General features: G+C 46.5%; 1 protein-coding gene across 1 annotated transcript in view; it reads left to right on the forward strand.

Moving 5' to 3' along the window:
* The first annotated feature begins 1,411 nt into the window (after window positions 1-1,411).
* Window positions 1,412-24,720, forward strand: part of CTNNBL1 (catenin beta like 1) — a 51,213-nt gene continuing 27,904 nt past the window's right edge. The window contains exons 1-7 of the mRNA XM_027745901.2: window positions 1,412-1,498; window positions 9,004-9,192; window positions 11,427-11,533; window positions 12,432-12,571; window positions 16,225-16,322; window positions 21,252-21,345; window positions 22,066-22,157. Coding sequence (XP_027601702.1) covers window positions 1,469-1,498; window positions 9,004-9,192; window positions 11,427-11,533; window positions 12,432-12,571; window positions 16,225-16,322; window positions 21,252-21,345; window positions 22,066-22,157 — 750 coding nt within the window. The 5' untranslated portion in view covers window positions 1,412-1,468. The remainder of the gene's footprint in view (window positions 1,499-9,003; window positions 9,193-11,426; window positions 11,534-12,431; window positions 12,572-16,224; window positions 16,323-21,251; window positions 21,346-22,065; window positions 22,158-24,720) is intronic.

Raw genomic sequence — 24,720 nt, forward strand, 5'->3', positions numbered from 1 at the left:
TTGGCCTGTTTTCAAGGTGACAGCGGTTAATGACGCTGGGTATAAATAGAAGTGTGTTGTCAATAAATGCTGGCAAACAGCCTTCTGCATTCCCGAGCCTGGCTCAGCCCCGGGGAAGCAGTTTTTAGAAGGTTATGGAAAAATGTGTCACGAGAAAGAGTGATTTTGGGTGTCCCTACGGGGCAGCTCCAGGGGGGCTTTGCTGGGTGTCACAGGGACAGAAGCCCCAACCCCAACAGTGCCTGGCTCAGGATGTTGTCCACAAAAATCGGGTTCTTTACCCGGTATGCAACAAGCCAATAATTAAACACTCGAGGGAGATATTGATTATTTATCCCAGAGCTGCACAAGCCTGGCTGCCCCATGGAATTACACAAATCAAGCACACCGACTATCTAAACTTTTTTTACTATATACACATTTTAGCAAACAAAGGAATTGGTGTTCATTGGCTACAAGTTACATAGTTCTCGTGTTAATTAGTGTTCTGTTGGTTGGTTAATGATTCTCTCGCTTCTCCTGCTAATCAGTCCCCATGCCCAGCCTTGCTGTTCTTTTGGGGTCAGGGGGTTTCTTGGGTCATGGTCTGTGAGTGGGTGGTCATGATCTCCCCCTGCCAGGATTACCTTTTACCCATCTGGGGCTGATTTCAGGACAGTTGCTGAGTTTGGGTTTGTTAGTTTTTTCCTTGGGAGCTCTGCCAAGATGTCCTATAAATTCCGCATTCTTTGTGACCACTGTCAGAGGTAGATCCTTCTTCCCCAAGCTTCGCTAACCTCCCCCTAGCTCTGAGACAGCTGGAACACGTGCAGTCCTAAACCAAGGCAACTCTAACAACAAGTAACTTGGTTTTTTTTCCTAACACCTGGACATCACTTGGAGCCTGTTGGCCGCTGTTTCTTGTTGCTTAGGCTGGAAAGCTAAAATAGACTGAGTATGAAAGAACAGCCTGTCTTAGGAAAATTCAAAGAACAGCCTTTCTCAAGAAAAATTTTTCCATATTCCACACTTTGCAGCATCGGGATGGGCCCCTCGGTCCCCGCTGTGCCCGTGGGGCAGGAAGGGTCTCCCAGGGGTCGGGGTCATCACGGGGGGGATCCCACCCTCCTCCTTGGTGCCACCAAGTGGCACCAGGGGACACATGGGATGTCCTGGGGCGGCCCAGGGGCAGGGCAGGGCAGGGCCGTGCCCTGGGCCCCCCGAGGGTCCCCCGGGTGGTCCCGGACCGGGGGTCGCCCCCCGCCTCTGCCCCCCCGCCTCTGCCCCCCCTTTTGCGACAGCCCCGCGCTGCTCTACGGCAGTGTGGCACCCCCCCGCCTGGCGCTTTGCGGCAGGGCCGGCCCGCCACGCTTTACGGCAGTGTGGCAGCTCCTCCCCGCCCAGCCCCGGCTGCTCTCGCTGCTTTACGGCAGTGTCGCGCGCCCCTGGGGCTCGGCGGCAGGTTCGCGGTGCGGGCCCGGCGGGAGCGATGGATGTGGGGGAGCTGCTCAGCTACCAGGTGAGAGCGGGGCGACGGACCGGCCCGGCCGGGGGAGGTCGCGGTGCCCAGCGCAGAGGTGCCCTCGCTGCGGCGGCGGCCCCCGGCCCGGTGCCGCTCCAGCCCCGCCACCGTGCGGGGCCTGCTCGGCCGCGCTCGGTGCGCTCGCACGGGGTCCCGTTACGGCGTCGCCACGTCTCTGGGGGGCTCTCCCCGCCCTTCGGACCCGGTTACCGGGGGCTCCCCGGGGCCGCGGCTCTGCTGGTGCCGCTTCTGACACGGACGGGCTGGATGTTTCCCGCCCGTCGCCGGAGTGAAGCCTGAGCTCGTTCCACGTCTTTTTCTCCCCGTTTCACGACAAACCTCGCTTAATTTCATTTTTACCGAAGTCTTTTTTGAAAAGTTTTCCTTATAAAAGTTCCCCTTTACTCGGGGCGTTTTCCTTCTCTTGCCGCGTGGCCTTTGGTTGTTCTTTGTGTGCAGGTTGGTTCGCATCAGGTGCGGTGATTTATTGCCCCGTGGAAGGTCTGGGGGGTTCCCCGTGGATCAATAAGGAGGGCGTGGGTTGCAATGCCGTTTTGGTGGTTTTGCTGTGATAGCGTTGGTTGTGCTTGAGTTCTCAGCCCAACTGCAGCCGTGGGGTTTGCTGGGTGAAGGAAAACACCGCTGGACCTGCCTCCTGAGTGTGGGAGTTCCATGGGCAGCTCTACCTCTGAGCTGGGAGCACGGGATTCCTTTATGGAGTTCCTTGCTCCCAGCCATCCTGGTGTGCCTGCGGGACACAGGGGTGAAAGGAGCAGTCCCTGTTTTGAGGATGTGATGTTTTGAGATGCTCAAGGGAAAGAGGAAAAGTTGCAGTTGAGTTTGAGAAGTTCCTCATCCTTTTTCCCAGTGGTCTCAAAGTGCTCTGGAGCTCCTCTAGATTCCTCCTTGATAATCTCCAGGACATGTCTGTGGGTTGCTCTGTCTGGAGCATCCTTCCCCTGCTGGTCTGAGATCTGCTCCACTTCTGTATCTCTCTTATCTTTTTTTTAAATGTGATTTCTCGATATCTAATTAGAATTATCATTCCTCACGTTCCTTTAATTCTTTGGCCTTCTCCGAAGGGTAGCAATGTCTGGGATGCAGGTTAAGGCACAGGGAGGTAAACCTGAAGTTTGAAATTCTTTTAACCAGGTTCTTTTGGGTTTTTTAACCCAAAACCTCTGGTTTGGGGTTTTGCATGTTTGGTTTTTCTCTCGCTCTGAGAAGGTGAAAGTCTGCAAACGTGTGAGTGCAAATGCAAATCAGACACCTCTATTTTTTAAAGGCTTCTCTGAGTTATTTCTCAATTTATGTATGATGGGTTATTTTTTATATATGTGAGAGAATGTGACATAAATGTAGGAAATCATACTACCGGAGAAAATACTTGATGAAATCGTTGTTGTTAGAAGAAGATACCATAGAACACGTGGTTTAGCTAAGCAAATGTGCACTTTTAATGTAGGTGGTCTTCATCTGGAAAATACATGATAATATAATATATGACTCCCACTCTGGAGGGGAGTGTCCCTCCACTTTGCTTTGCTCACTTGGATGTTGCACAGCTTCCCCTTGGATGAGCCTTCAATATGGCAAGGGGGTGATTGCCTGTGAGAGCAAGGGCTGTGTTCTGTGGAGGTAAAGAAATGCTGCTTGGCTGCTGGGTGTCTAAGTTTTAATTTCATTCCTTGCTGCTGAAATCATTCTTAGCCATGGGGAAAAATATTCCACAGCTTTCAAGCAGCTGCTGAAATGGTTCCTGAAGGGTTTGCCCTGGCTCTGGGCTCTCACCTGGAGGCGGGTGGTTCTTGTGTCAGCAGGTGAGACGGTGCTTCAGAGCGAGTGTTTGATTTGGGTGTCACTGAATTCAAACCTCCAGGACTGGGTAAAATGGTGAGCACAGGTGAAAGGAGTGGGGGAGCAGGAGGCAGGTAAATTAGCTCTGGTTCTGAGAAAATGAGGTCCCCTCCTGTGAGGACATTTCTGGCTGAGAGATAGGGAAAAAATAGTTGGAAACAGCAGATTTTGCTGCGTCCCATCCTGGAGGTCGGATGTCTGCCTTTGGGGAGGGTGGCGTGAGGAAGATGGATGGTGAGGGGATGGTGGCCAGAGGAGGGTGGCTTGGCAGCTCTTCCAGCAGCTCCTGGCCCACTCCAGCCCTGGATCTGGGAGCTTCCCTGCTCTGGGCTGAGGTGTGGGCTGCTCAAGGTCTCCTTGTTTGTCCTCACTGCAGGGGTAGCACCGGCTGTTCGGGGGGGGTGGTGTGGGCTCCTCAGCTCTTTTGATTTTAATCTCTTGCTGCAAATGAATTGGGCTTCTCAGCCTCCCTCAGCACAACCCAAAATAATTGCTTTTCTCTTACGCTGTTTTGAATTTTCTCCTCTAAATGTGTAATCTGTGCCCTTGCTTCAGCAAGAAGATGTTCTCCCTCGGTGCCAAACTTGGCGTGGAAGACTGCAGGCACTGTGCCACCAATTCAGCACCAAGTGCCTGCCAGAATGGGAAAAGGAACCTCTTGCAACAAAAAATACAATTAAACAGCACCTGGCAGTTTATACAAAGCTCAGGAGCGCATAAACTTTACGTGTTGCAGCAAAACAGTTGCAGATGGTCTAAAGTGATGATTAAATATTGCTGCTGTTTTCCCAGATCCTCAGTGTTAGGTCTCCGATTCTGGAGGGTAATTAAGGGGACAAAGCCAACTCTGGGGCTATTCAGAGTCCTCTTTTGGTTGTCTTGGGAGGGAATAAGGGAGATTATTTGAGTTCTCGTTAAAGGCAGATTTCATCACTGTGAGTGATCATTACAAATTGCTAATTTTTTTTAAATGGAATATTAGTCAAATCAAATAGCAGGAGAAGCAGTAACTAATGGGGTGAGGTCTGACTTTGCCGGGCTGGGTCATCTCCCTGCTGTCTGAGTGGGTTGAGTGCAGTGTGTGGATCTCTGTGTATCCATGGAGGCACATCGTCCTTTCTGCTGCTGGTACAGATAATTTACTGTCAGTTTGCAGTGTAATGGATGCATTTGATGGCAGGAGCAGCTCAGCTGAGCAGGTCACTGACTACTTACAGCGTTATGACCCCAATGACTCCTCTCCTGCTGGCAGGTTAAAACAAGGAGCTGACACCAGCTTAGCTCTGCTCCTGGGAGTACAGCCCCACGCTGCCAGACTTGTCTTGGTGCTCTCACAGGGTTACAAGTGAATCTTCAGTTTACTTCCTGATGTGTTGTCTTTGGCCACTGAACTGGAATGTCAGGGAAGACCCCTGTCCTGTGCCTTCCTGATGGGCTCCTCGGGTGGTTTGGAGCCTCATGAGTGAGGCTGGAGGACACAGGGGTTCTCTGAAATTAATAGCCTATATCCATGTGGGTACAGTGTGCACCTGTCATTGCATTTGCCTCTGTTTGTGTGATTTTGGAGCTCTCGGGTCTCCCTGAGATTTCTGGATTTTCCTGGTACCAGTTCTTCCAGTTTTCAGCACTCAGATCCTGCACCACTGAGAACTGTTGTGCTTCAGGAAGGGAAAACAAGGGAAACTGAGATTGATGGTAGCCCGGTTTATCACAAACATTGGAAACAGAATTAGGAAGTTATTGAAGATGCCTCTGGAGATTTGGGCTTGTTTTTAGGATTCCAGACTGACAGCTGGTGCGTCACTTTCGGAGCGGGCTGGGACGTGGGCACAGAAGAAGCTGCATCATTTATGAAGATTTATTTCAGATTTCATTAACAAATAATTTCTGAGCTTCACAGTAACGAGGTTACTTACAAAACAGATACTCAGAAGTTTCATATTACTAAGGTATCTCCTGAGTAATATGAAACTACCGAGACTTCTCTAAACCATTCCTGATGTTTGGCGGAGGCTGAAACAATCAGGGGCCTGAACAACGTGTGTTCAGGTTCTGTGGGGTACTTAATCTGATATTAATGTGCAGTCACTGCTTGGAGGGAGCCCAGGGGCCCTGGCAGATCGTTGTGCTTTGATTTAGGACGTTGTTTTCCTGTCCCTCGAGGCTCTGCCTTACCTGGCCGTGCACAGACCAGGACCCGTGTCAGGTGTGTTTCTGGAGAAAGTCTGTGCCCAAAGGCTCGGCCCCAGGCAGTGACAGCTCAGGGTATGTCAAGTAACAGACAGAGCCACTACAGTGGGGGCTAGAAGAGAAGGGGAAAGATAATTCTCCCTTTCCTGATCACCAGCTTTTGTTTACTTTATCATATTTTATAAACGGCAGCTTTTTTTAAACCCTTTTGTATTCATTGGTTTTTGTGTGGTGATATCAGTGTTAGATTTAAATGAAAATGGCTTCTGAATAAATCACTGTGAATGCCCTGCATTCAACAGGAACAGAATTAAGCTTAGCTAACAAAACAATTTAAAAATGCTTTTCTTGTGCATTTTTTAATGAATTCCATCTTCTTGCCAGGTTCACCTTAGCACAACTGAGTACAAACCCCCACATTTTGTTTATCAAATGATTAACTTTCTCTTTTCTACCAGAAAGGCAAAAAAACTTGTGTAGATACGTGTGAAGCTGTGGAATTGGTTAAACAAATGTGTTTGGACACAAATATATGTGTTTGCTGAGCGAAATGCACCAGGCTCGGTGCAGCAACGCAGGGGCTTAATTCTTGCTGGCTGGAAAACACAAATGCAAACCCGAGATGACAATCGATGAACAGGAACTAATGCCTGCCTTAAATCAGTTGTTCATGGCTGTGCATCTCTGGTGGAATGAGCAGGACCCAGGTGTTCCGCTCGGGCCTCGGGTTCCGCGGCTTTAATGGCGCTGGTTGGGAAGGGGAATATTCTTAGTGAGGTTTTGCATAACATCGATAAGGAGAGGCAAAGCCTTAATGCTGCTTAATAGCGTTTGCCCGGAATTCAATTACTGCCTATTGCCAGGCTGCTGGCAGCGCTAATGATCGCACACGGTGATTGATCATGACTCTGTTGTGCGTTGGAGACGCCTCCCCCAGCAATGCATAAATACAGAAAAAGGGGTGCAATAATTGAGGTGGAAGCAGGGTGTAAATTCTGATACTGAAGGTTAGGTACTCGGAGGAAATGGGGGTGGGTTTCGTGATGGAGTTTTAATTGGGGTTTTGTCCCTTCCCGTGGCACGACTTTGTGTCTCACAGACCCCCAGCTCCCTCGGCCTCTCGTGACACCTCAGGCTCACCGGGGCTTTGGTCCTTTTTGATGTTTAGAAATCAGAGTGAGGAATGAGATTCTGACTCCCCAGATTGGGAACATCCAAGGCAAATCGTGTTGGGATTTTGCTGTAAATTTCAGGATTTAATGTCACTAATTGCTGAATCTGTGTTTGTGACATTAATCTGTCGAAGGTGGTTTATGATGAGTTGGGCGTTATTGAGGAGTGAGTGGAAGGACATAAGGACAGGGATCAGTGGGCCATCACGGGCACTGGGGAAGGAATATGGATTTCTGAAGTTTGTTCCTTAGATTATATCGTTTAGAAGAGCACCTTTTTCGTGGTTCTTTTCTTTATTGGGTTGCTGGTTGCTCAGACGCGTTTGAATTATTGGTTGTTGTCAATGGCACATTTGTTTCCAAATGGATCCACGTGAAATTATATTTTAATGTACCTAGAAGATAAGTAATAGGACTATGCTTTAAAAAAAAACCCCAATCCACAAAACCCTCCAAGCAAATAAATTTTTCATTTCAAAGAATCTCCGGGTATGCTTTCACATCATGGCTATTGAATTATGAGCTGAGTAACTGCTTTAAAAGTGCATGGAGGCACTTTAGAAGAGTTTTAAGCCAGGAATGTACCATCTGTAATGGAAATGGCAGAGAAGATATAGGGAGAAAGGAGACAGATAACAGGGCTTGAACAAGTCTGCCTGGGAGCAAGCAGCTACAGCTTTGATTTGTGCTAATCTGTTGTCTGGGAAACTTGATTCTGCATCTTCCTTAAGGTGATGGCAACGTGGTAACCCTGAAAACAAGGTGATCTTGGCTAGGCTGCTGTCCATTTGCTTCTTAATTATAATTAACTCCTCAAGGGCTTTTAGGGGGTATTTGTATTTTTATTTTTTTTTTTTAACATCTGAAGGAGTGTTTTCTTGGGAGCAGAGCTTTCTTTACCAGCTTGTCCTTTGTGTTGCAGTAAATCCCTGGATGAATGCTCCCTGGGCTGTGCTGCTGGAACTGCAGCAGGATTCCCTTAGGAACCTGGAAGGTTTGTTGCCCTCAGCAGCCCAAAAGTTCCCAACCTGCCAGGGCACTGGAAATTCCCATCTTGATGCCCACACTTGTGCTGGACCTGGCAGGACAATGGCACTGTCACCTATTCCCTGTGCATCTTTCCTTGGATCAAACCCGAGTAGGATCCCAGTTAAAAGCAGGGCCTGTGTTGGTGGAAGCCTGATGTGACTTTTGCCATTTTAGACAAAGGGTCCCACAAAGCAGAAGAGCAGGGGCTGCCTGACAGGTGGTGGTTTATGAATTAGGCTGGACACGTTAGACCTGATGGAATTGCAAAATCATCTACCAGGCAACTTGAGCAGTGATGGGAAGTAAAAATATTTTTCTTACTGTTTTCATTGTTCTTAATACACACCCTCCTTTTAAATAGTCAAGAATTAAGCTTTGTTTTGCTGTAGTCATAGAGCATGGAATACTTCTGTTCCAACTTGGTTGTCCTTCAAAAAAAATGGGAGACCAAACTTAACGTACTTGTAGTTTTTGAAGGGAGAGTTTTACCTTCTACTGCAAATGCTTTCATTCCTTTCTGCCTGAATTAGAACATGGGATTAGAGTTAATGGACTTTTTCTTGTCCCTGGCAAATTACCTTTAATTTTGTCAATCACATAAAAATAGTGGAATAAAATAATAGGTTGTTCCAAGCAAACCGAGGCGGTTTGGGCACTGTTTAATCCGGTGCCAAGCCCCTGCAGAACTGCAGCCAGCAGCAATGCTCCTGTCCTGCCTACGCTGAATTGGGCTGATTCTGCTTTCACTGGCAGCAAACTTCAGGCAGAAGGGTGGGGGTGAAATGGGATGCACACAGGAATTCAATATAACCTCATATACGTCACGGGTGAAAAATTATCTTCCCCTGCTGTCCGCTGAGCACGTTGGTCTGCTGGCTGTGAAATGTGGGGTTGTGTCAGCTGAGTCAGCAGATTTGGGGATCTGGATGACCCCACTGAGCGGGGCCGTTCGGCCACTCCTTGTCTGTGCACTCCTTGTCCTTGCTGCCTATGAAGATGTTTTCCTGTGAATCATGTTCATAGATCAAACAAGGTAGGATGTTGACACAGCCCTTGGCAGAGACATTCATCTACTCGTGTGATGTTCCACTTCACTAAATTAATCTCCTTTCCAGTTTTCAGAGTTGTTAAGCGTCGTGTAAGCAAATGTTTTAAACAACTTGTAAGAATTTCCTCAGTATGGCTTGTGATATTGGTATTCTGGTTTGCAAGGGGTCACAAAAGACTCGTGTTCATTCATTTCTCTGACTTCAGCCCAACAGAGGGACCAAAAGACCCCGCGATGAAGAGGAAGAGGAAATCAAAGCACGTCGGAAACAAGCCAGTGCTCGAGAGCACAGTCGTCACAGGGAAGAGGAGTCTGCTGCACTGGAAGAAACTGATGACGAGAAGAAGAAACTCCTTCAGATAATTGAGAGGGATGGAGAAGAGGAAGATGAGGAGGTAAGTCCTGTGGGAAAGGAGAGGCAGTGAGAATAACCAAACTCTAAACCATGAGAGAAAAACTAAACACTAAACCACTTCTCTGTGATTTCCATTGCTTACCATGTAGATTATGAGACTAATATGATTTTCCTGTGCCTCACACAGCTTAAGGTAGTGGTTTTGCTTTCCTGCCCTGCAGTGTATTAATTAATTTCAAATTTCTCAAATATATCAGCTGAAGGTTTAAAATGGGGGCAAAAGGGAGGGGGCTTTCAAGCCTGATCTCTGTTTTAGTCTGGGAATACCCAAATCACCTTTTAAACATATTTTTAGGAAATAGTTTCTGTGTTTTTAAACCAGTTTCCTGACTATTGCTCTCATCAGTATCCCCAGCCATGCAGCTTCTCCCCCTCTTTGTAGCTGTGCAGCAGCAGCAAATAAACAAACATTCTTCTGTACAAGAAAGGTCTTGGGTCAGAGAAGGGGGGTAGCAGCTGTCAAGGGTAAATGATTTCAAGCCTCAGAGACAGAAATCCAATGCTGCATTGGCCTTTCTGCCAAGGGCCAAGGAAAAGATCACTTTATAAATGTGACACACGGATTGGTATAAATCTAGGAGATATTTGCTTCCTGCTGCCCATGTCCTGTTTGATAAAAAAACAAGTGATATTCACCACTGCAGAATCATGTAGCTTTGTAAAATATCATTGTCCTCTGTATACAGCATTGCCAGCATCCATCTCTGAGAATCCCCCTCGTTTTTTTGATGTTGAGCTATTGCCATGACAGTTGTTGCTGATAGCAGGGAAAGATAATGCAGCATTTCTGTAGTGTTTGAGCTCCAGGGAGGATGGATGGACAGAACCAAGAGTCCTCCTGACTGGCTGGAGTCTTGTGGATTCCTGCAGCGTGCCAGTCCCTTGTCTTTGTCAAGTGGAGTCCTCCCAGCCAGACATTTTAAAGACTGGAAGTCCAAGGTTTCTTTAGAGCTCAAATCTTTCGTTTATTACCTTGGACTGCAGTTAATATAAGTGCCATTAAAATGTGCTTTGTCCCAGTAAATTTGATGGGAAGAAGCTAATCTGTAGGACACTGCAAGACTGAATGCAAATGAAATACAAGATACAAAGCTGATCCTGATGGAGATATTGTAGTGATACATGTTAGAGGAAGCAAAAAATCAAAGGGAATAGAGGGAAGCAGTGTCAGCATGTGTGGATTGAAATCCCATTGCAGGAAGAATGTGCTTTGGGCACTGTAGTATTGATTACCTGAAGGAGGTGGTGACATGAGTGGGATGGCAATGAGACAGGTTGGGCAAAGGAATGAAGGAAATCCAATAATAGCAGAAGGCTTGGACTGGAGTTGTTATTGTAATGGGGTTTGGGGAAGAAATGGAGGTTTTCTCTCTCATAGCAGGTTGCTGCTTAGAGTCGCTGGCTAAAGAATCTTCAAAGCCAGGAGCAATTCTTGATTTAGTCCTGAGCAGGAGGTGGACACAAAACCTGGCTTAAGATGTGAGGGGGTCTGATTTGGCTTTTCTTTTAAGAACTTCTCTTAAATAGTGGTTGTAACACAGTCAAACAGAAGAGAGGGAAGAGGTTACACAAGAAAATCTATATCATCAATTTTTTAATAAAAGAAGTGCATTAAAATCATAAAACAAGGAAAATAGAGGAATGATGTTTTTAGATGTCAGGGAGGCAGCTGAGATTACATTACTGCTGTACAGTAAATATCCAGTGGCAACTGAGAAACACCTTAGGAACATTTACAAAATAAAGAGAAAGTACTAGAGTAAAATATTGATTGATTTCTTTTTTTCTTTAGAAAAAGGCTTTAAAATAGCAGTGAAAGCTTATCCAAGTGAGGAAAATGTGAAAGAACATAAACTCAGGGCAGTTAAATGTAGACTTAGAAAAAGCAATAGCACAAGGGACTCCTGCACAGAAACTCTGTGGGTACAGGCTGCGACCTCAAGTTTGTTCTGTTTTTTGTTCAGAAACAAAAAACCTCGGTGTGTTCTGGTGGTGCCAGGTAATAACAGGTGTAAAAGAGCAACTCGAGGTCAGAGCTGGAGTAAGTCAGTGGGTAGTGATGGTGTTTGACGTGTTTGGCAGCTCCCTGCAATGAGACTCCCAGGGGTGGCCGCTTGTTCCGAGGGCTCTGGGCCCGGCTGCAATCCCACCACATCCCTGTAAATTGCTCCAGCCATCCAAAGTTCACTTTTCTGCTTTTTCTGATTTGGTCAGGAGGAACCTTTGGATGAAAGTTCAGTGAAGAAGATGATTCTCACCTTTGAGAAGAGATCTTACAAAAACCAGGAGCTGCGGATCAAGTTTCCTGACAATCCAGAGAAGTAAGATTATGCTCAGCTTTTTTCCTTTGACTCTGAGTTTCAGCCCTACATCCATTTCTGGAATATACAGACATTTGCAGTTACATAAGGCTTATGTAACAGCAGGTATTGCCATGTAGTTCTCCTAAATTGACGTTGTTAATTAGGGTATTGCCATGTAGTTCTCCTAAATTGACGTTGTTAATTAAAAATGGCATTATTGAGACTCTAGTGTGTGTATATGGCCACCAGCATGAAGAGGATGATTGGCAATAATTAAAGGTTTCATCCCATTGTTTGGTGTGAAGGTGTTGTGCTTGCATATGAGCCAGAGGTCTATGTGGGGAGGAAATCATTTCATGTTACACAGAGTGCTGTGAGGAGCAGACTGGTTGGATGGGCATGGAGAGCCAGATGTGTGTGTGTCCTAGCAAGCCTCTTCCTCCCTTCAGGGTGTTCTGTTATTCAGGTTAGAGGGATTTCTTCCTACACTTGAGTGCCATTTTATTTTGTCCAGTTTGCTATTCTTTCCCCTTACCCAAATTATTTTTATGGACTTCAGACTCATCCAACCCACATACTAATGGGTGGTAGCTAGGGAAGGTGCAGTGCTCTGCAGAATTTATTTTATATGCAAGGTTTTTCCATGTGTAACTACAGCATCTCGATTTTAGTTTTTTATTAAAATTCTACAACTGATTTACAGAATTGGAACAAATCTGCTTATTTACTCTATGTAAATTATACAGTAGAAAGGCTTATCCTGCTGTAGGATTAAACTTCAAGGGGCTGGTGTAGGACAGGGAGGATCAGATATACAGGGGCCATGTGCACCTGGGGTGGCAAGTCCTACCTGGTGTCTCCTGGAGGTCAGTGGTCTCTTCTCACCTTTTTACTGACCATTTTTATCTTGCCTCAGGTTCATGGAGTCGGAACTGGATTTAAATGACATCATTCAGGAAATGCACGTGATCGCGACGATGCCCGGCCTGTATCACCTGCTGGTGGAGCTGAACGCTGTGCAGTCTCTGCTCGGGCTGCTGGGACACGACAACACAGATATCCTTCAGCTCTTAAGGCAGCTCTCATGGGAGAGGCTTTCCACAGACTTTTCTGTAATCTCTCATATCCACTTTCCCAGGCTCCTGTAGGGGTTTTTTTCTTCTTCCCACCACACTGAATTTAGGTGTTGGGTTTTTTTTTCCTAGTGAAAGTCTTCTTTGTTCAAGTAATATTGATTTGGAATTTTTTCAGTGTTGTTATTCTCCTTTCTTGTTTTATGACCCTTTCATCTAGTTTTGAGTGGCTGTGTGAGAGTGTGAACAGATGAGCAACAGAGGAGAAGTGAATAACCTCAGACTGTGCAAACCTTGTCTGGAGTAGCCCCAGTGAAAATGAAACCCATTTAACCCTTTCTGATGAGAGCAGAGCTGTCAGGCTGGCAGCTGTTTGTCATGGACTAGCTCACCACATGCTACACCTCAGTTTGTAAATGTAATAGACTCTTCACAGGCCCATACCTTTAGTTTGGTGTGCACAGAGCTCGAGGCTGCAGGTGGCCCCTCTAGTTAAGTACATATCCAGAGACATTTCCATGATCAGTGAGTTCTGGTGTCACTGAACCTGATCCCTATGTGCACCTGGTTCTTGTACCTCTGAAGATCTGAGGACACCTCAGAGACAGTTTCCTACCTGTACTGTTGAAGATATTGGTAGTTTTAATCAAAAACAATGTCATTTTTTGAGTATCCTGGTGCCTTGATCCTTAACTGTCAACTAATAACTAGAACTATGCCTGGCTCACCACTGTGCAGAGCCAGCCTGCATTGCTGGTAAAATATTCTACAGCAGATTAAGCTGAAAAATTGTAGCATGACTTGGGAGATCACGTGTCTGTGTCCTGACAAACATTAGTGACTGGAGGGAGCAGTGAAGGCCTGTGGAAAGGGCATTGGATGTCGACTTGGGTCTCCGTCGGGCTTTTCTTTTTCCCTTTTTATTGATCCATGGCCTTAGGAAAGTAATTTATTCTTTACTTCTTTATGTGTAAAGCAGAAGATAACACCAGCTTTCCTGAGGTGTTTTGGAATAAACTATGTGAAAAGGCCTGTTAGTGCTGAATGTTGTGGTCTGATGCACAGATCTTGTTTTTCTTTTTTAGCATTTTTCCTTACAGCACTATCTGTTGAGAATTCATAATTCACTCTTTCTAAGTGGGTGCAGTGATCAGAAGCTAAAACCAAAACATAAATATTTTATCGCTTGCCAGTTTATATTAGAGAGCACTGCTTATGTGTTTGGATGTTTTGATGTGCATTTGTTGGAACCTTGATGTGGTGAGTGTTGGTCCCTGTAAAGCAGCAAACCCCACAGCTTCCCTTATCCAAGATCTGCAAGGAAATGGCTCTCCAGTAATTGTTAACAATTGATGTTTTACTGGGGGAATCTCCTCCCATGCAAAACCAGTTTCATGGTTACTGTGGTTTCATTACTTGCTTTTTACCAGACACCACGGACTTTTTGTATACTATGCACTACTATACTGAAATACTGAATTTCTCAGTCACGTGGAGAAAATGAACTGTGGGAATATTGACTGGGATAGCAGAGCTGTTTTCCTGCTGTAGTGCACGGGAGTACAGCTTGCTTTGTCCTGTCAGCCATGAAAAGCTGCGTCCTGGGGTCACTGCTGCTGTCAAAGACTTGTCAGGGTTTCCACTGTGAACTTGTTTTTATTTGGTTTGCAACTTTCCTGTCAGTGAGCTTATGGGTAGGAATTCAGCCCAAGAATTGCAATTTTGGGAAAAGTGTATTTCTTGTTATAAAATTGCTGAAGTGTTTGGAGATCCATTGGAAGCAGGTCAGAGGCTGTAATTGTGCTTCTGCTGCTTATGTACAGAGTAGAAGCACTATTAAAGTGAAGCATCTAGATATAAAACTGAATGGATACAGCTCAAGTTTTCTAATGATGTTTTGTTGAAACAAGTGGGAAAATATTTTTGAAAGGAGTTCTTCAAGGAGAGAGCTAAACAAATGACCCTTCAGATGCCATTTAAATGTGGTGTCTTGAGGGACTAATGCAAGGAGACAAAAGCAATGTCCAGGGGGAGCAAATAATCTGCTGAATGATTCATGCAGTTTTGCACAAAACATGTGAATGAAAGATGATCACCAACAAGATTTTATTAATGGAAGACGGGAAAGCTTCAAGTGAGGCTTTGCTTTTCTGTCTCCTAAATTTTATAGGGCAGCTGATACTCTCCCTGCAAGCCTCAACAGAAGCTCCCCAGACAGGAATGCCCTGCAAGATAAACCCTGCTGCTGAAATTCTTTGCTGTGCATTGGCAGAAGAACCTGGTACTGTTGTCTTTGTAGCACCCAGGAGGCAGCAGAAATCTTCAGCTGCTTCTTCCCTGAGCCTTCTCTTTCCATGAGTCGATCAAACCCTGGTCCCTCAATCTGTCCTCATCCATTGTGTACTGGGCCCATCTGACCACCTTGGTGGTCCTCCTCTCTCCCAAGTCCAGTGTATCAAGGTCTCTCTTTTATTGGGAAAGCCCAAAACTGAACAAAATATTCTGTGATTTGCCCATTGAGTGCCGAGGAGCTGGCAAGAATTCCTTCTGTTGACCTGCTGTTTTGGCTCTTGCTGCTGCAGTGCAGTCTGTGATTAGCCTTCGTCACTGCAGTGTCACATGGCTGAGGTGATGCTGCTGAGGTGACACGGTGGTGACTCGCCTGCAGCTTGTCCAGCAGAAGGTCCAGGCTCTCTCCTGCCGAGCTCACCTCTCCACCAGCCCCACTGAACCTCACTGAGAAGAGACAGATGAAAATACTTTTCCTGTTGCTGCTTGTGTGTCTGAGCAAATGCACAAATAGGAGACTTGGGAGCTGGTTTGTCAGCCTGGGCACTTGAGAGAGATCCATCACAGAGTGGTTATTTAGGACATGCAGAAAACCACATCTCCTGTTCTGCCCCTGGGACGTGGGTAGGATTGATCAGCACGTCTGAGAGAATAAGGAAGTGGGTCTAATGAGCTGGAATACGTCTGGTCGTACGCGGGAGCTGTGTGCAGGCAGGGGGGCTGTGTGTTGTGCAGCCTGGAGTTAATGAGTGAAAATTGGGCTGGCAGAAGCTCTGCTGTTCCTGCGAGGGCTGCGGTTCGAGGAGCGCGCTGCCCTAATTGGGCCGGGCAGAGGGGGGTGATGGCTCCTGCTGCCGGCGGTGCCCTCGTTAGGTGTGTGTGTGTGTATCAGGTTAGCAGGGCTATCACTGAGAGCAGAATACCCAAATCACATTATTATAACTCATTTCTCTTTGCTTGTGTTCAATCTTGACAATGCAAGATGGTGCCTCGTTATACCAACTCCAGCATGTTTGATTTGAGAGAGAAAAAAAAATAACTACCGCGAAGAAACAGTGAAATTGCCTGATACAGTAAGCACAGAATCACATTTGTTTTCATAATTCCTAATTGTTAGGATTCCGTAATTTTGGTACTTATGGGGAGGGTCTGCTGCAGTAGTCTCTGTGCTTTTGTGTCTGATATCCTGTGCCTTACTGCTGTAGGATTGTATTGCATTGTATTGCCTCACTACTAATGTATTGCCAGTTGTTTTGGGTCTTGTTATGAACACACTGTCCTAAGAGCCATCTGCTTTTGATATTAAATGTGTCTGCCTCCCTGTTGGTTGTCCTTAACACCCAGCACATGTTTCCATAGCTGTGGTGGACTTGCTGCAAGAGCTGACTGATATAGATACTCTCCATGAGAGTGAAGAAGGAGCTGAAGTCCTCATAGATGCTCTCGTAAGTAGGAAACTTCAGATTGTTTCAGTGCCTCAAAGTCTGCCTCTCACAGCCCAGCAGTGAGCACTGACCCACCCTGCATTCTGCAGCTGTGGGTGTCCGTGCTACCAACATCACAGTGGAGGTACCCAGGATAATATTTGTGATAATATTTGTGACTTGGGCAGTGTCCTGTTGAAAATAGGAGCTTTGTTTGCATTTTCCTTCCCTCTTGCGGAAAAGGGTGACCTGTGTTCACCCATGGAAAACTGAAGTTTGTGGCAGGGACTGTTACCTGAAGGACAGTGATGCCACTGTGATCTTTCAGTCTAACCTCTTGCACAGGAGACTGTTTTTTTTCTACCCAGTAACTCTTGATTCAAACCCAAAACTCTGTGCTTGAAGTGGAACATCTGTTGTTACAGCGCGGATGGGATTTTTCTTAACAAGAAGTAAAAGCTTAAAACTTTTCATGTAGCAGAGCTAATGTACTTCAAGGGTGCAGGAGGTTTTAGACAGAAGCATACTTTTTGGTGTGGAAATTGAACCACCCTGGAAAATTACCTATGTGCAGTAGGAGATGCATTGGTTGATACTGAGTCCTCCCTGCACTGTTAACATGCCGAGTGCCTCTTGGCCTCTACAGGGGTGGATTTCTCCTCTTTCTGGTGTTTGTGCTGGATGTCTCCTGCTCCCCAGCTGTGGGAGGTGTACTCAGAACCAGGCAGAAGCCCTCCAGACAAGCGATGCCCAGCCAAACCTGAGATTTACAGTTCTGTCTTACCTTGGGGCAGCTTCTGCTGATGAATCGCTGTGTTTGTGGGTCACTGTGGCTATGTCTGGTTCTGTAACTATTGTGTTGAAATTGGAAGACAGGGAATTACAGGTTTTCTTTTGTTTGCTTTGTTTGGCTACTCTGTTTTCTCCTACAATCCTTCTTGTCCAGTCACTATAATGTTACCTTCCAAGGTTAATGACAGTGCCCGGAGCCTGGTTCCTCCAGCTGGCCTCTGGGCTGTTGTTAATTACTCTGCCTTGGTGGGGAGATTGCTGGGTGAATGAAATGGGAGAGAGGAGCTGCTAGAGAAGACATTTTCAATAAAATGTGCAGAGAGGTAGTAAATCAAGTGGAGTTCTTTCTGTGTTTTCCTTGTCACCAGCCCACCGATAATAGCCAAGTTTTAGAGTTTTCATTGTCCTCTTTGAAAGAAACAGGTCAGGACTATCTTGGGAGAAATGTTTAGATATCTGCTTTTTAGATTATTTTTTTTTTCAAAGCAAGTGGATGTAAGGTTGTAGGGTGTCATGGTTTGAGATAGCCCCAACATCCAATTCCCTAGCTCCATTCCCCCTCCCACATCTCAACCTAATGTGAGAGAGGTTTTTCCAGACAAAACACACCAGACTCAAAGTGGGGGAAAGGGAATATATTACAATGACTGTACAAATAAATATAACATCACATTATACACACGATCACAACTATCTCTACCATGACATATGTATTTACAATGGATCAGATCTCTTCTCCCCTCCAAATAAAAGTCCAGGAGGGAAAGAAGGACAGATCCCTTCCAGTCCTTAAACAGCAGCATCCTCTGAGGCAGCAGGTTTCTTCTTCTCATGCATGCAGCAGCTGATAGCTGGCTTTCTGCCAGCATCCACGAGGGAGGTATTCAAGCTCCCCCGGCCCCATTGCATCACAACCGAGGGGTCTTCCGTGGACTTCGTAACCCCAGACAAGGTCGTTTCACCACGTCATATCACGAAGACACAGGGGGGTCTTCGTGACGGTCTGGTATCTCCAGGAGATTCAAGCTCCTTGCAGGGCCTCTGTGCCCTGTCTCTCAGGCTGCCACCATGGCAGCAGTGCAAGGGGGGGGAAGCCAAGGTCGCCCCCCCACATTCCATCTGGCCGTCCCGGTCCAGCTGCGGGACGCTCCGAGCTTCTCAGCTCCTCTCTCTCCGGTGCTGCATGTCTAAAACTGCTCTCCAAAATAGGAGTCCATGTCCCTCTTCTCCAAGAGGGATCTCAAGGGAGTTTTGGGGGAGTGTGGTACAGTCTTACCCCCAAGAACTCTGTAGCTCTCAGTTGCTGGCTCTCCTTTCCTCAGCTCTCCTTCCAGGAGTCTTTTCTCTGGTGCTGCATGTTGCTTCTCTGCTCCTTCAGTTCAGGTTCTTATCTCTGGCTCTCTGCCACCGTTTCTCTGGTCAGTGTCGGCTGCTGCTCTGTGCCCATGGAGAAAACATCTCCCGGCATAACTACAGGCACCTAGCCCAGCTTTATGCTGTTCCAGGTCCCTGCAGCCCCCAGCCAGGGGCTGGGAGGGGGCCAGAGGCCCCAAGGGGCTCAGAGCCCCTTCCTCGTGGCTCTACAACATGGCCACCTCTCCTACAACCACCAAAACTACAACTCGTCTTTTCCGGTCTGGTTGTGATATGTTTACATTTCTGCAGGAGCGCCCATTGGGCAGAACTTCAAAACTTCCAGGGGTTTCCACCCCTTGGGGTCTACCACTTCTCTTAGCCTCTGGGGAGAACAAGGTTCAAACCACTACAACACTCCACCCCTCGCTCCTGCGAAATGTCAACATATCACAACAACTGAAAAGAACTCTAATCAACATTCAATCTTCAATAAACTAAAATATAATCAAAATCTCTCTACTACACATCAATATAGCATCATCACAAACTTAACTCTACTCTTAATACTTAACTTACATTACTATAGGCTTACTTACTCTACAATGGTACAGTCTGTGTTTTGTCTGGAAAACTCTTTCTGTTACCACAAGCATCATGGCTCTTATCTCTCTCCCTCGATGGTTCGCAACCATCCTCTGCTACCATTTATGTCATGGTTTGAGATAGCCCCAACATCCAATTCCCTAGCTCCATTCCCCCTCCCACATCTCAACCTAATGTGAGAGAGGTTTTTCCAGACAAAACACACCAGACTCAAAGTGGGGGAAAGGGAATATATTACAATGACTGTACAAATAAATACCATATCACATTATACATATGATCACAAACTATCTCTACCATGACATATGTATTTACAATGGATCAGATCTCTTCTCCCCTCCAAATAAAAGTCCAGGAGGGAAAGAAGGACAGATCCCTTCCAGTCTCTGAACAGCAGCATCTTCTAAGGCAGCAGGTTTCTTCTCATCTCATGCAGCAGCTGATAGCTGGCTTTCTGCCAGCGTCCACAAGGGAGGTATTCAAGTTCCCTTGGCCCCATCGCCTCACAACCGAGGGGTCTTCCGTGGACTTCGTAACCCCAGACAAGGTCGTTTCACCACGTCATATCACGAAGACACAGGGGGGTCTTCGTGACGGTCTGGTATCTCCAGGAGATTCAAGCTCCTTGCAGGGCCTCTGTGCCCTGTCTCTCAGGCTGCCACCGTGGCAGCAGTGCGAGGGGGGGGAAACCAAGGTCGCCCCCCCCCACATTCCATCTGGCCGTCCCGGTCCAGCTGCGGGACGCTCCGAGCTTCTCAGCTCCTCTCTCTCCGGTGCTGCATGTCTAAAACTGCTCTCCAAAATAGGAGTCCATGTCCCTCTTCTCCAAGAGGGATCTCAAGGGAGTTTTGGGGGAGGGTGGTACAGTCTTACCCCCAAGAACTCTGTAGCTCTCAGTTGCTGGCTCTCCTTTCCTCAGCTCTCCTTCCAGGAGTCTTTTCTCTGGTGCTGCATGTTGTTTCTGCTGCTTCTTCAGTTCAGGTCCTTATCTCTGGTTCTCTGCCACTGTTTCTTTGGTCAGCGTCGGCTGCTGCTCTGCGCCCATGGAGAAAACATCTCCCGGCATAACTACAGGCACCTAGCCCAGCTTTATGCTGTTCCAGGTCCCTGCAGCCCCCAGCCAGAGGCTGGGAGGGGGCCAGAGGGCCCAAGGGGCTCAGAGCCCCTTCCTCGTGGCTCTACAACATGGCCACCTCTCCAACAACCAGCAAACTACAACTCTTCTTTTCCGGTCTGGTTGTGGTATGTTTACATTTCTGCAGGAGCGCCCATTGGGCAGAACTTCAAAACTTCCAGGGGTTTCCACCCCTTGGGGTCTACCACTTCTCTTAGCCTCTGGGGAGAACAAGGTTCAAACCACTACAAGGGTATCAGTGAAGATTGTTGCACTGTATTCCACAGCAGCCCATACTTGTTTTTTGCCTCATGTTCACAGGGCCCGAAGCTGGTTAACAGTGTTTGAATTGGAAATGTTATTTTGTTTTGACTTCCAAGCCCATATCCACAACAGAAAGTTCATGATACAAGCTGGACTCTGTCCAATTGAAGCTTTAAAGGTGTATTTGTGGCTCTGTGATCTGGGAACTCCCCGTTGCCCTGGGGCTGTCTGGCTTGCCTTAGCTTGCTGGAGTCCACTTGGTGCATTCATCTCGAGGGGATTTAAATGCAGGACTTCAGCTGGTGATTGTTCAGCTTTTGGTTTGGATCTGAGGGTGTGAGCATTGTTCTGTCAGCTTTTTGTACCTGTTAGGGCGGAAGGTACAAGAGCAATGTAGGCAGACAGCAGTGACCAGCTGAGAGTGGAGCTGCTCACAGAGCTGACAGTTCTCCCGTCAGCGGTGGTTTGTGCACCTCGTGCTTGAGAATTCTGAGGGATTATAAATCAATCGGGCTGGTTCAGGAGATAAGACTGTGACAAGGTGCAAGTTTATGTCCTGATGTTTTTCTGTTAAATCTGAAACACAGAAGGTGTTTAATTAATTAGGACAAACGTAGTGACAGATTTACTTGATGATTCCCTTGCTTCCTCTGAGATTTTCCAGCAGGGTTGTTCAAGTCTTCTGATCATGTCTGGCAGGGTGTTTCAGTAGGGCTTTCTGATTTTTATTATTTATTAACCCCTCCCACTGTTCTGGCTCCTTCATCTTCCTTTTTTCATCCTCGTTTCTTTTTGTGTTTCCTGTGACCCTGGGGATTTAGGTGGAGGGCCAGGTCGTGGCCTTGTTGGTCCAGAATTTAGAGCGCCTGGATGAAAGTGTGAAAGAGGAAGCTGATGGTGTCCACAACACCCTGGGTAAGTGGCTGCTGCACAGCCCCTCACTTCTTTCTGTGGTTTGTAATAAAAGGGGTAGGTTGTCCCTCCCGTTCCTTTCTCCCCTCCTCCTTTCCCCTTGGACTGCCAGTGTTGCAGTACAGGACCTGGTGCAGCTTTTGTTCAAGCCCAGCTTGGACTCACTGGTCCCTGGAGCCAGAGTTTGTCCCTTGGCTGCATGAAAGGTGCCTCTTCCCAAACTGGTTTTGTTGGGAAGTGCAGATACATGAATGAAACAGCACTGCACCAGGAATCACAGAACTGTTTAGGCTGGAAAAGCCCTCTAGGATCACAGAGTCCAGCTGTTACCCCAGCACTGCCAAGGCCACCACTAAGCCATGTCCCCAAGTGCCACATCACACAGCTTTTAAATCCCTCCAGGAAGGCGTTCTGCTGCCCCTGTGTTTACTGTGTACGTATCTGTGAGCTATACTTTGTTTCTGTCTTAGCAATATATTTAACTTTCAGGTAGTAAAACATTTGCATTTCATGGAAGGACATCATTGCCTCTCTGCTCCCTGATCTTTGCACAGCACAGAACCTTTGTTTGCAGAGTGTTGTTGGCAGTCAGACCATCATCCACTCCTTGCACTCATTCAGGATTCTAATCTCCCCAGACTGGAAGAATGAGAAGGACTAGAAACATGAGGTTTGGAATTTTTGGTGGGGAAAAATGTTTTTTTTCTGTGTTATTCTTCTCAGGAATTGTGGAGAACATGGCAGAGTTCCGGCCGGAGATGTGCACGGAGGCTGCACAGCAGGGCCTCATGCAGTGGCTGCTCAAGAGGCTGAAGGTGAGCTGGTTTCCCACCTTCCTTCTGCAGACCAGTTAGCACAAACTCAAATCATCACTTAAAATAAGCCAGTTTTGCTTGCATGTGTGTTGTGAAAAACAACTTAAGGACAAAAAGTTATATTTCAGAGTTTATGTCCTCAGCAGTTTTAGTTTAAACAGACACACTTCTGTCTTGTCTTTTTAAACATCTTGCAGTGGAAGTTGTTTCTCTTCTGTTTTCATATGATTCCTGTATGGTGGATTTCCAGTCCATGGCTGAGACCTGTAGGAAATATAAAAGCTGACCAGTGAGCAGGGACACTAATATTAACCATTTAATAGCCTTTGCTTCCCATGTTTCTCACCCTTATCTGAGTTTTAAGTGCTGCCTTGTGTTTAACTGCTGCTGGGGGCAGCTTCTGCTTTGAACTCATCTAATTGCCTTTTGAATTAAAACCTACTTTTCATACTCTGCATCCTGTGGCAATGAGTTACACAATTTAACTCTGTCTTGTGTGAAAAGATGCCTAAACATTCCCTGGGAAATGCTGTAGGAAAGGAATAGATAGTTCAGCTCTCTCACAGAGCTAGTGAGGGAAATTTAACAAACAGATTGTGGCTGTTCCCTAACTCTGTCAGTAAGGCATTAGCACTTCCATGCTTAAATGTCTGCATGACTAGAAAGCCTCTGAATCCCAGAAATGCTCCATCAGCTGTGTAAGTGCAGGTACCCTTCTGTGCACCTCACATCCTTGTTAGCAGAAGTAACCTGTAATTTTGCACTACAGGTAGCAATGTAATTATGTTCTTTTCCTTTAAAAAAAAAATTGTAGTTAATTTTAGTCCAGGCAGATAGGTACTGCTGCCTGCCTTGGAATTACTCTGGCAGCTGAAAGACTGAGAAACTTGGGCAAGCAAAATAATCCCAACTAGGATTCCCCTGCTTGGTGCTGCAGAACATGAATGCTCAAGAGCATTCCAAGCTTGTGCAGGGTGTGTCTGTCCTTTGCCCCGGCTGTGTTATCCCTGGGTTTGGGATGTGGGATCAGGCAGGGCTTTCTCTTGCCTGCATGCTATCGTGGGGAGCTAAAGAACCCCTCTCCAGGCACTTTGCTCTTGGCAGTGCTTGGTCTCGGATCTCTTGCCCTGACAGATGTGATTGGGATTAACCCAGGATCTTGGCAGCTGGGCAGAGCATTGTGGAATGTCTGTGGGATGATTTTTAAGATCGGGGTTCTGTCTAGATGGCAGTGAGGACATCTGGCACACAGCACAGAGCATGAATTGCTGTTTTCTGACAACATTTCAGGTCACATAATTGTATTGTGACAGTCAGAGGTGCCTCAGAAAGCTCAGGTGGAGAGCTCATAGCTCGCTTCTCCAAACACAAGCGGGGCTTGGTGATATTGGATGCAGACTTGGGAGATCAGAATGTTGTTTCCCAGCACTTGTAGGGCAGCAGTTGGTCACTCCATGACAGAAGCTGGCAGAGCTGTACAGCACTGAGCACCTTCCCCTCTCCTCCACGGGCTGCTTGGAGGTGCCACCTGGTTGCTGTAAATACTGTCCTCTGCAGAGCAGTTTGGAGTAATTTAGAATGAAAAGCTTTATTAAAAGTCAGTACCTTGTGGCATTTGGGATCTTCCTGCTTTCCATGTTTCTGTGTCTTATTCACTGTGCCCTGTTCTGTGGCAGCAGGGTGGGATGATTGTCCCCACAGTCCTGCACAGGCAGGACTGTCCATCGTGCTGCGGGGAGTTGTGTGTTTGGGGAAAAAAATGGGTGACAAATTATATGTTTTAAGCCTAGTGTTTCTGCTTTTTCCCCTCCTGAACAGTGGAATAGAAATAGCTGTTAACTGATGATTTTTTAACTCGTTTTATTTTATGAATCCCCTCAGTAAACAAGTTTGGGTTATTATCCCATCGATTAATGTTCAGTCTGTTTCTGTAGATGAAACAGCTTTGGCAGCATGCAAAAACATGGGATCCAGTTCAGAACCCACTTCAGGGATTTATTTTTTTTTGTTCAAATTCAGCATTTTGATTTCATTATGATTTTTTTTTTAGCATATTTGAGTATGGAGGGAATGTCTGAAATGGAAGTTATGTGACTGTGCAGGCGAAACCCATCTCATGTTCTGACTGCGACACTGATCCTCGAACGAAACCCTGGCAGTTTCTGTTTAGTGTTACTGTGATGTATGTTCTGAAATTCCGGTTTTGCTGACAGGTGCAGACTTTCAGAACGGGGATGAGCCTCATGCACCCATGTAACATTGTGGAAAATATATCACAGGAAAGATATTACGTGTTGCAAACAACTGCAGACTGTTCTCAGTGGTTTTGAGCCAAGTTGGCCAAACCTACTGCTGTAGGGAAGCAGGAAGGGTCACAGTGGAGTTTCTACACGTGTACATGAGCTCACACCTGCCCCTCATCACCCTTGAATCAGAGAGAATTATTACTCTTTTGTCACTGAGGCAAAATGCAGAGTTACTGCTGTTGTGTTTTGCTTTAAGTGTTGCTCATATGTTCGGTGATTTGATTAATGTGTTCTTCAAATCAGTGAGACATGGAGAG

Source organism: Pipra filicauda, unplaced genomic scaffold (assembly GCF_003945595.2).
Source record: "Pipra filicauda isolate LSUMZ 115617 unplaced genomic scaffold, ASM394559v2 scaffold474_size475410_pilon, whole genome shotgun sequence".
Lineage (NCBI taxonomy): Eukaryota > Metazoa > Chordata > Aves > Passeriformes > Pipridae > Pipra > Pipra filicauda.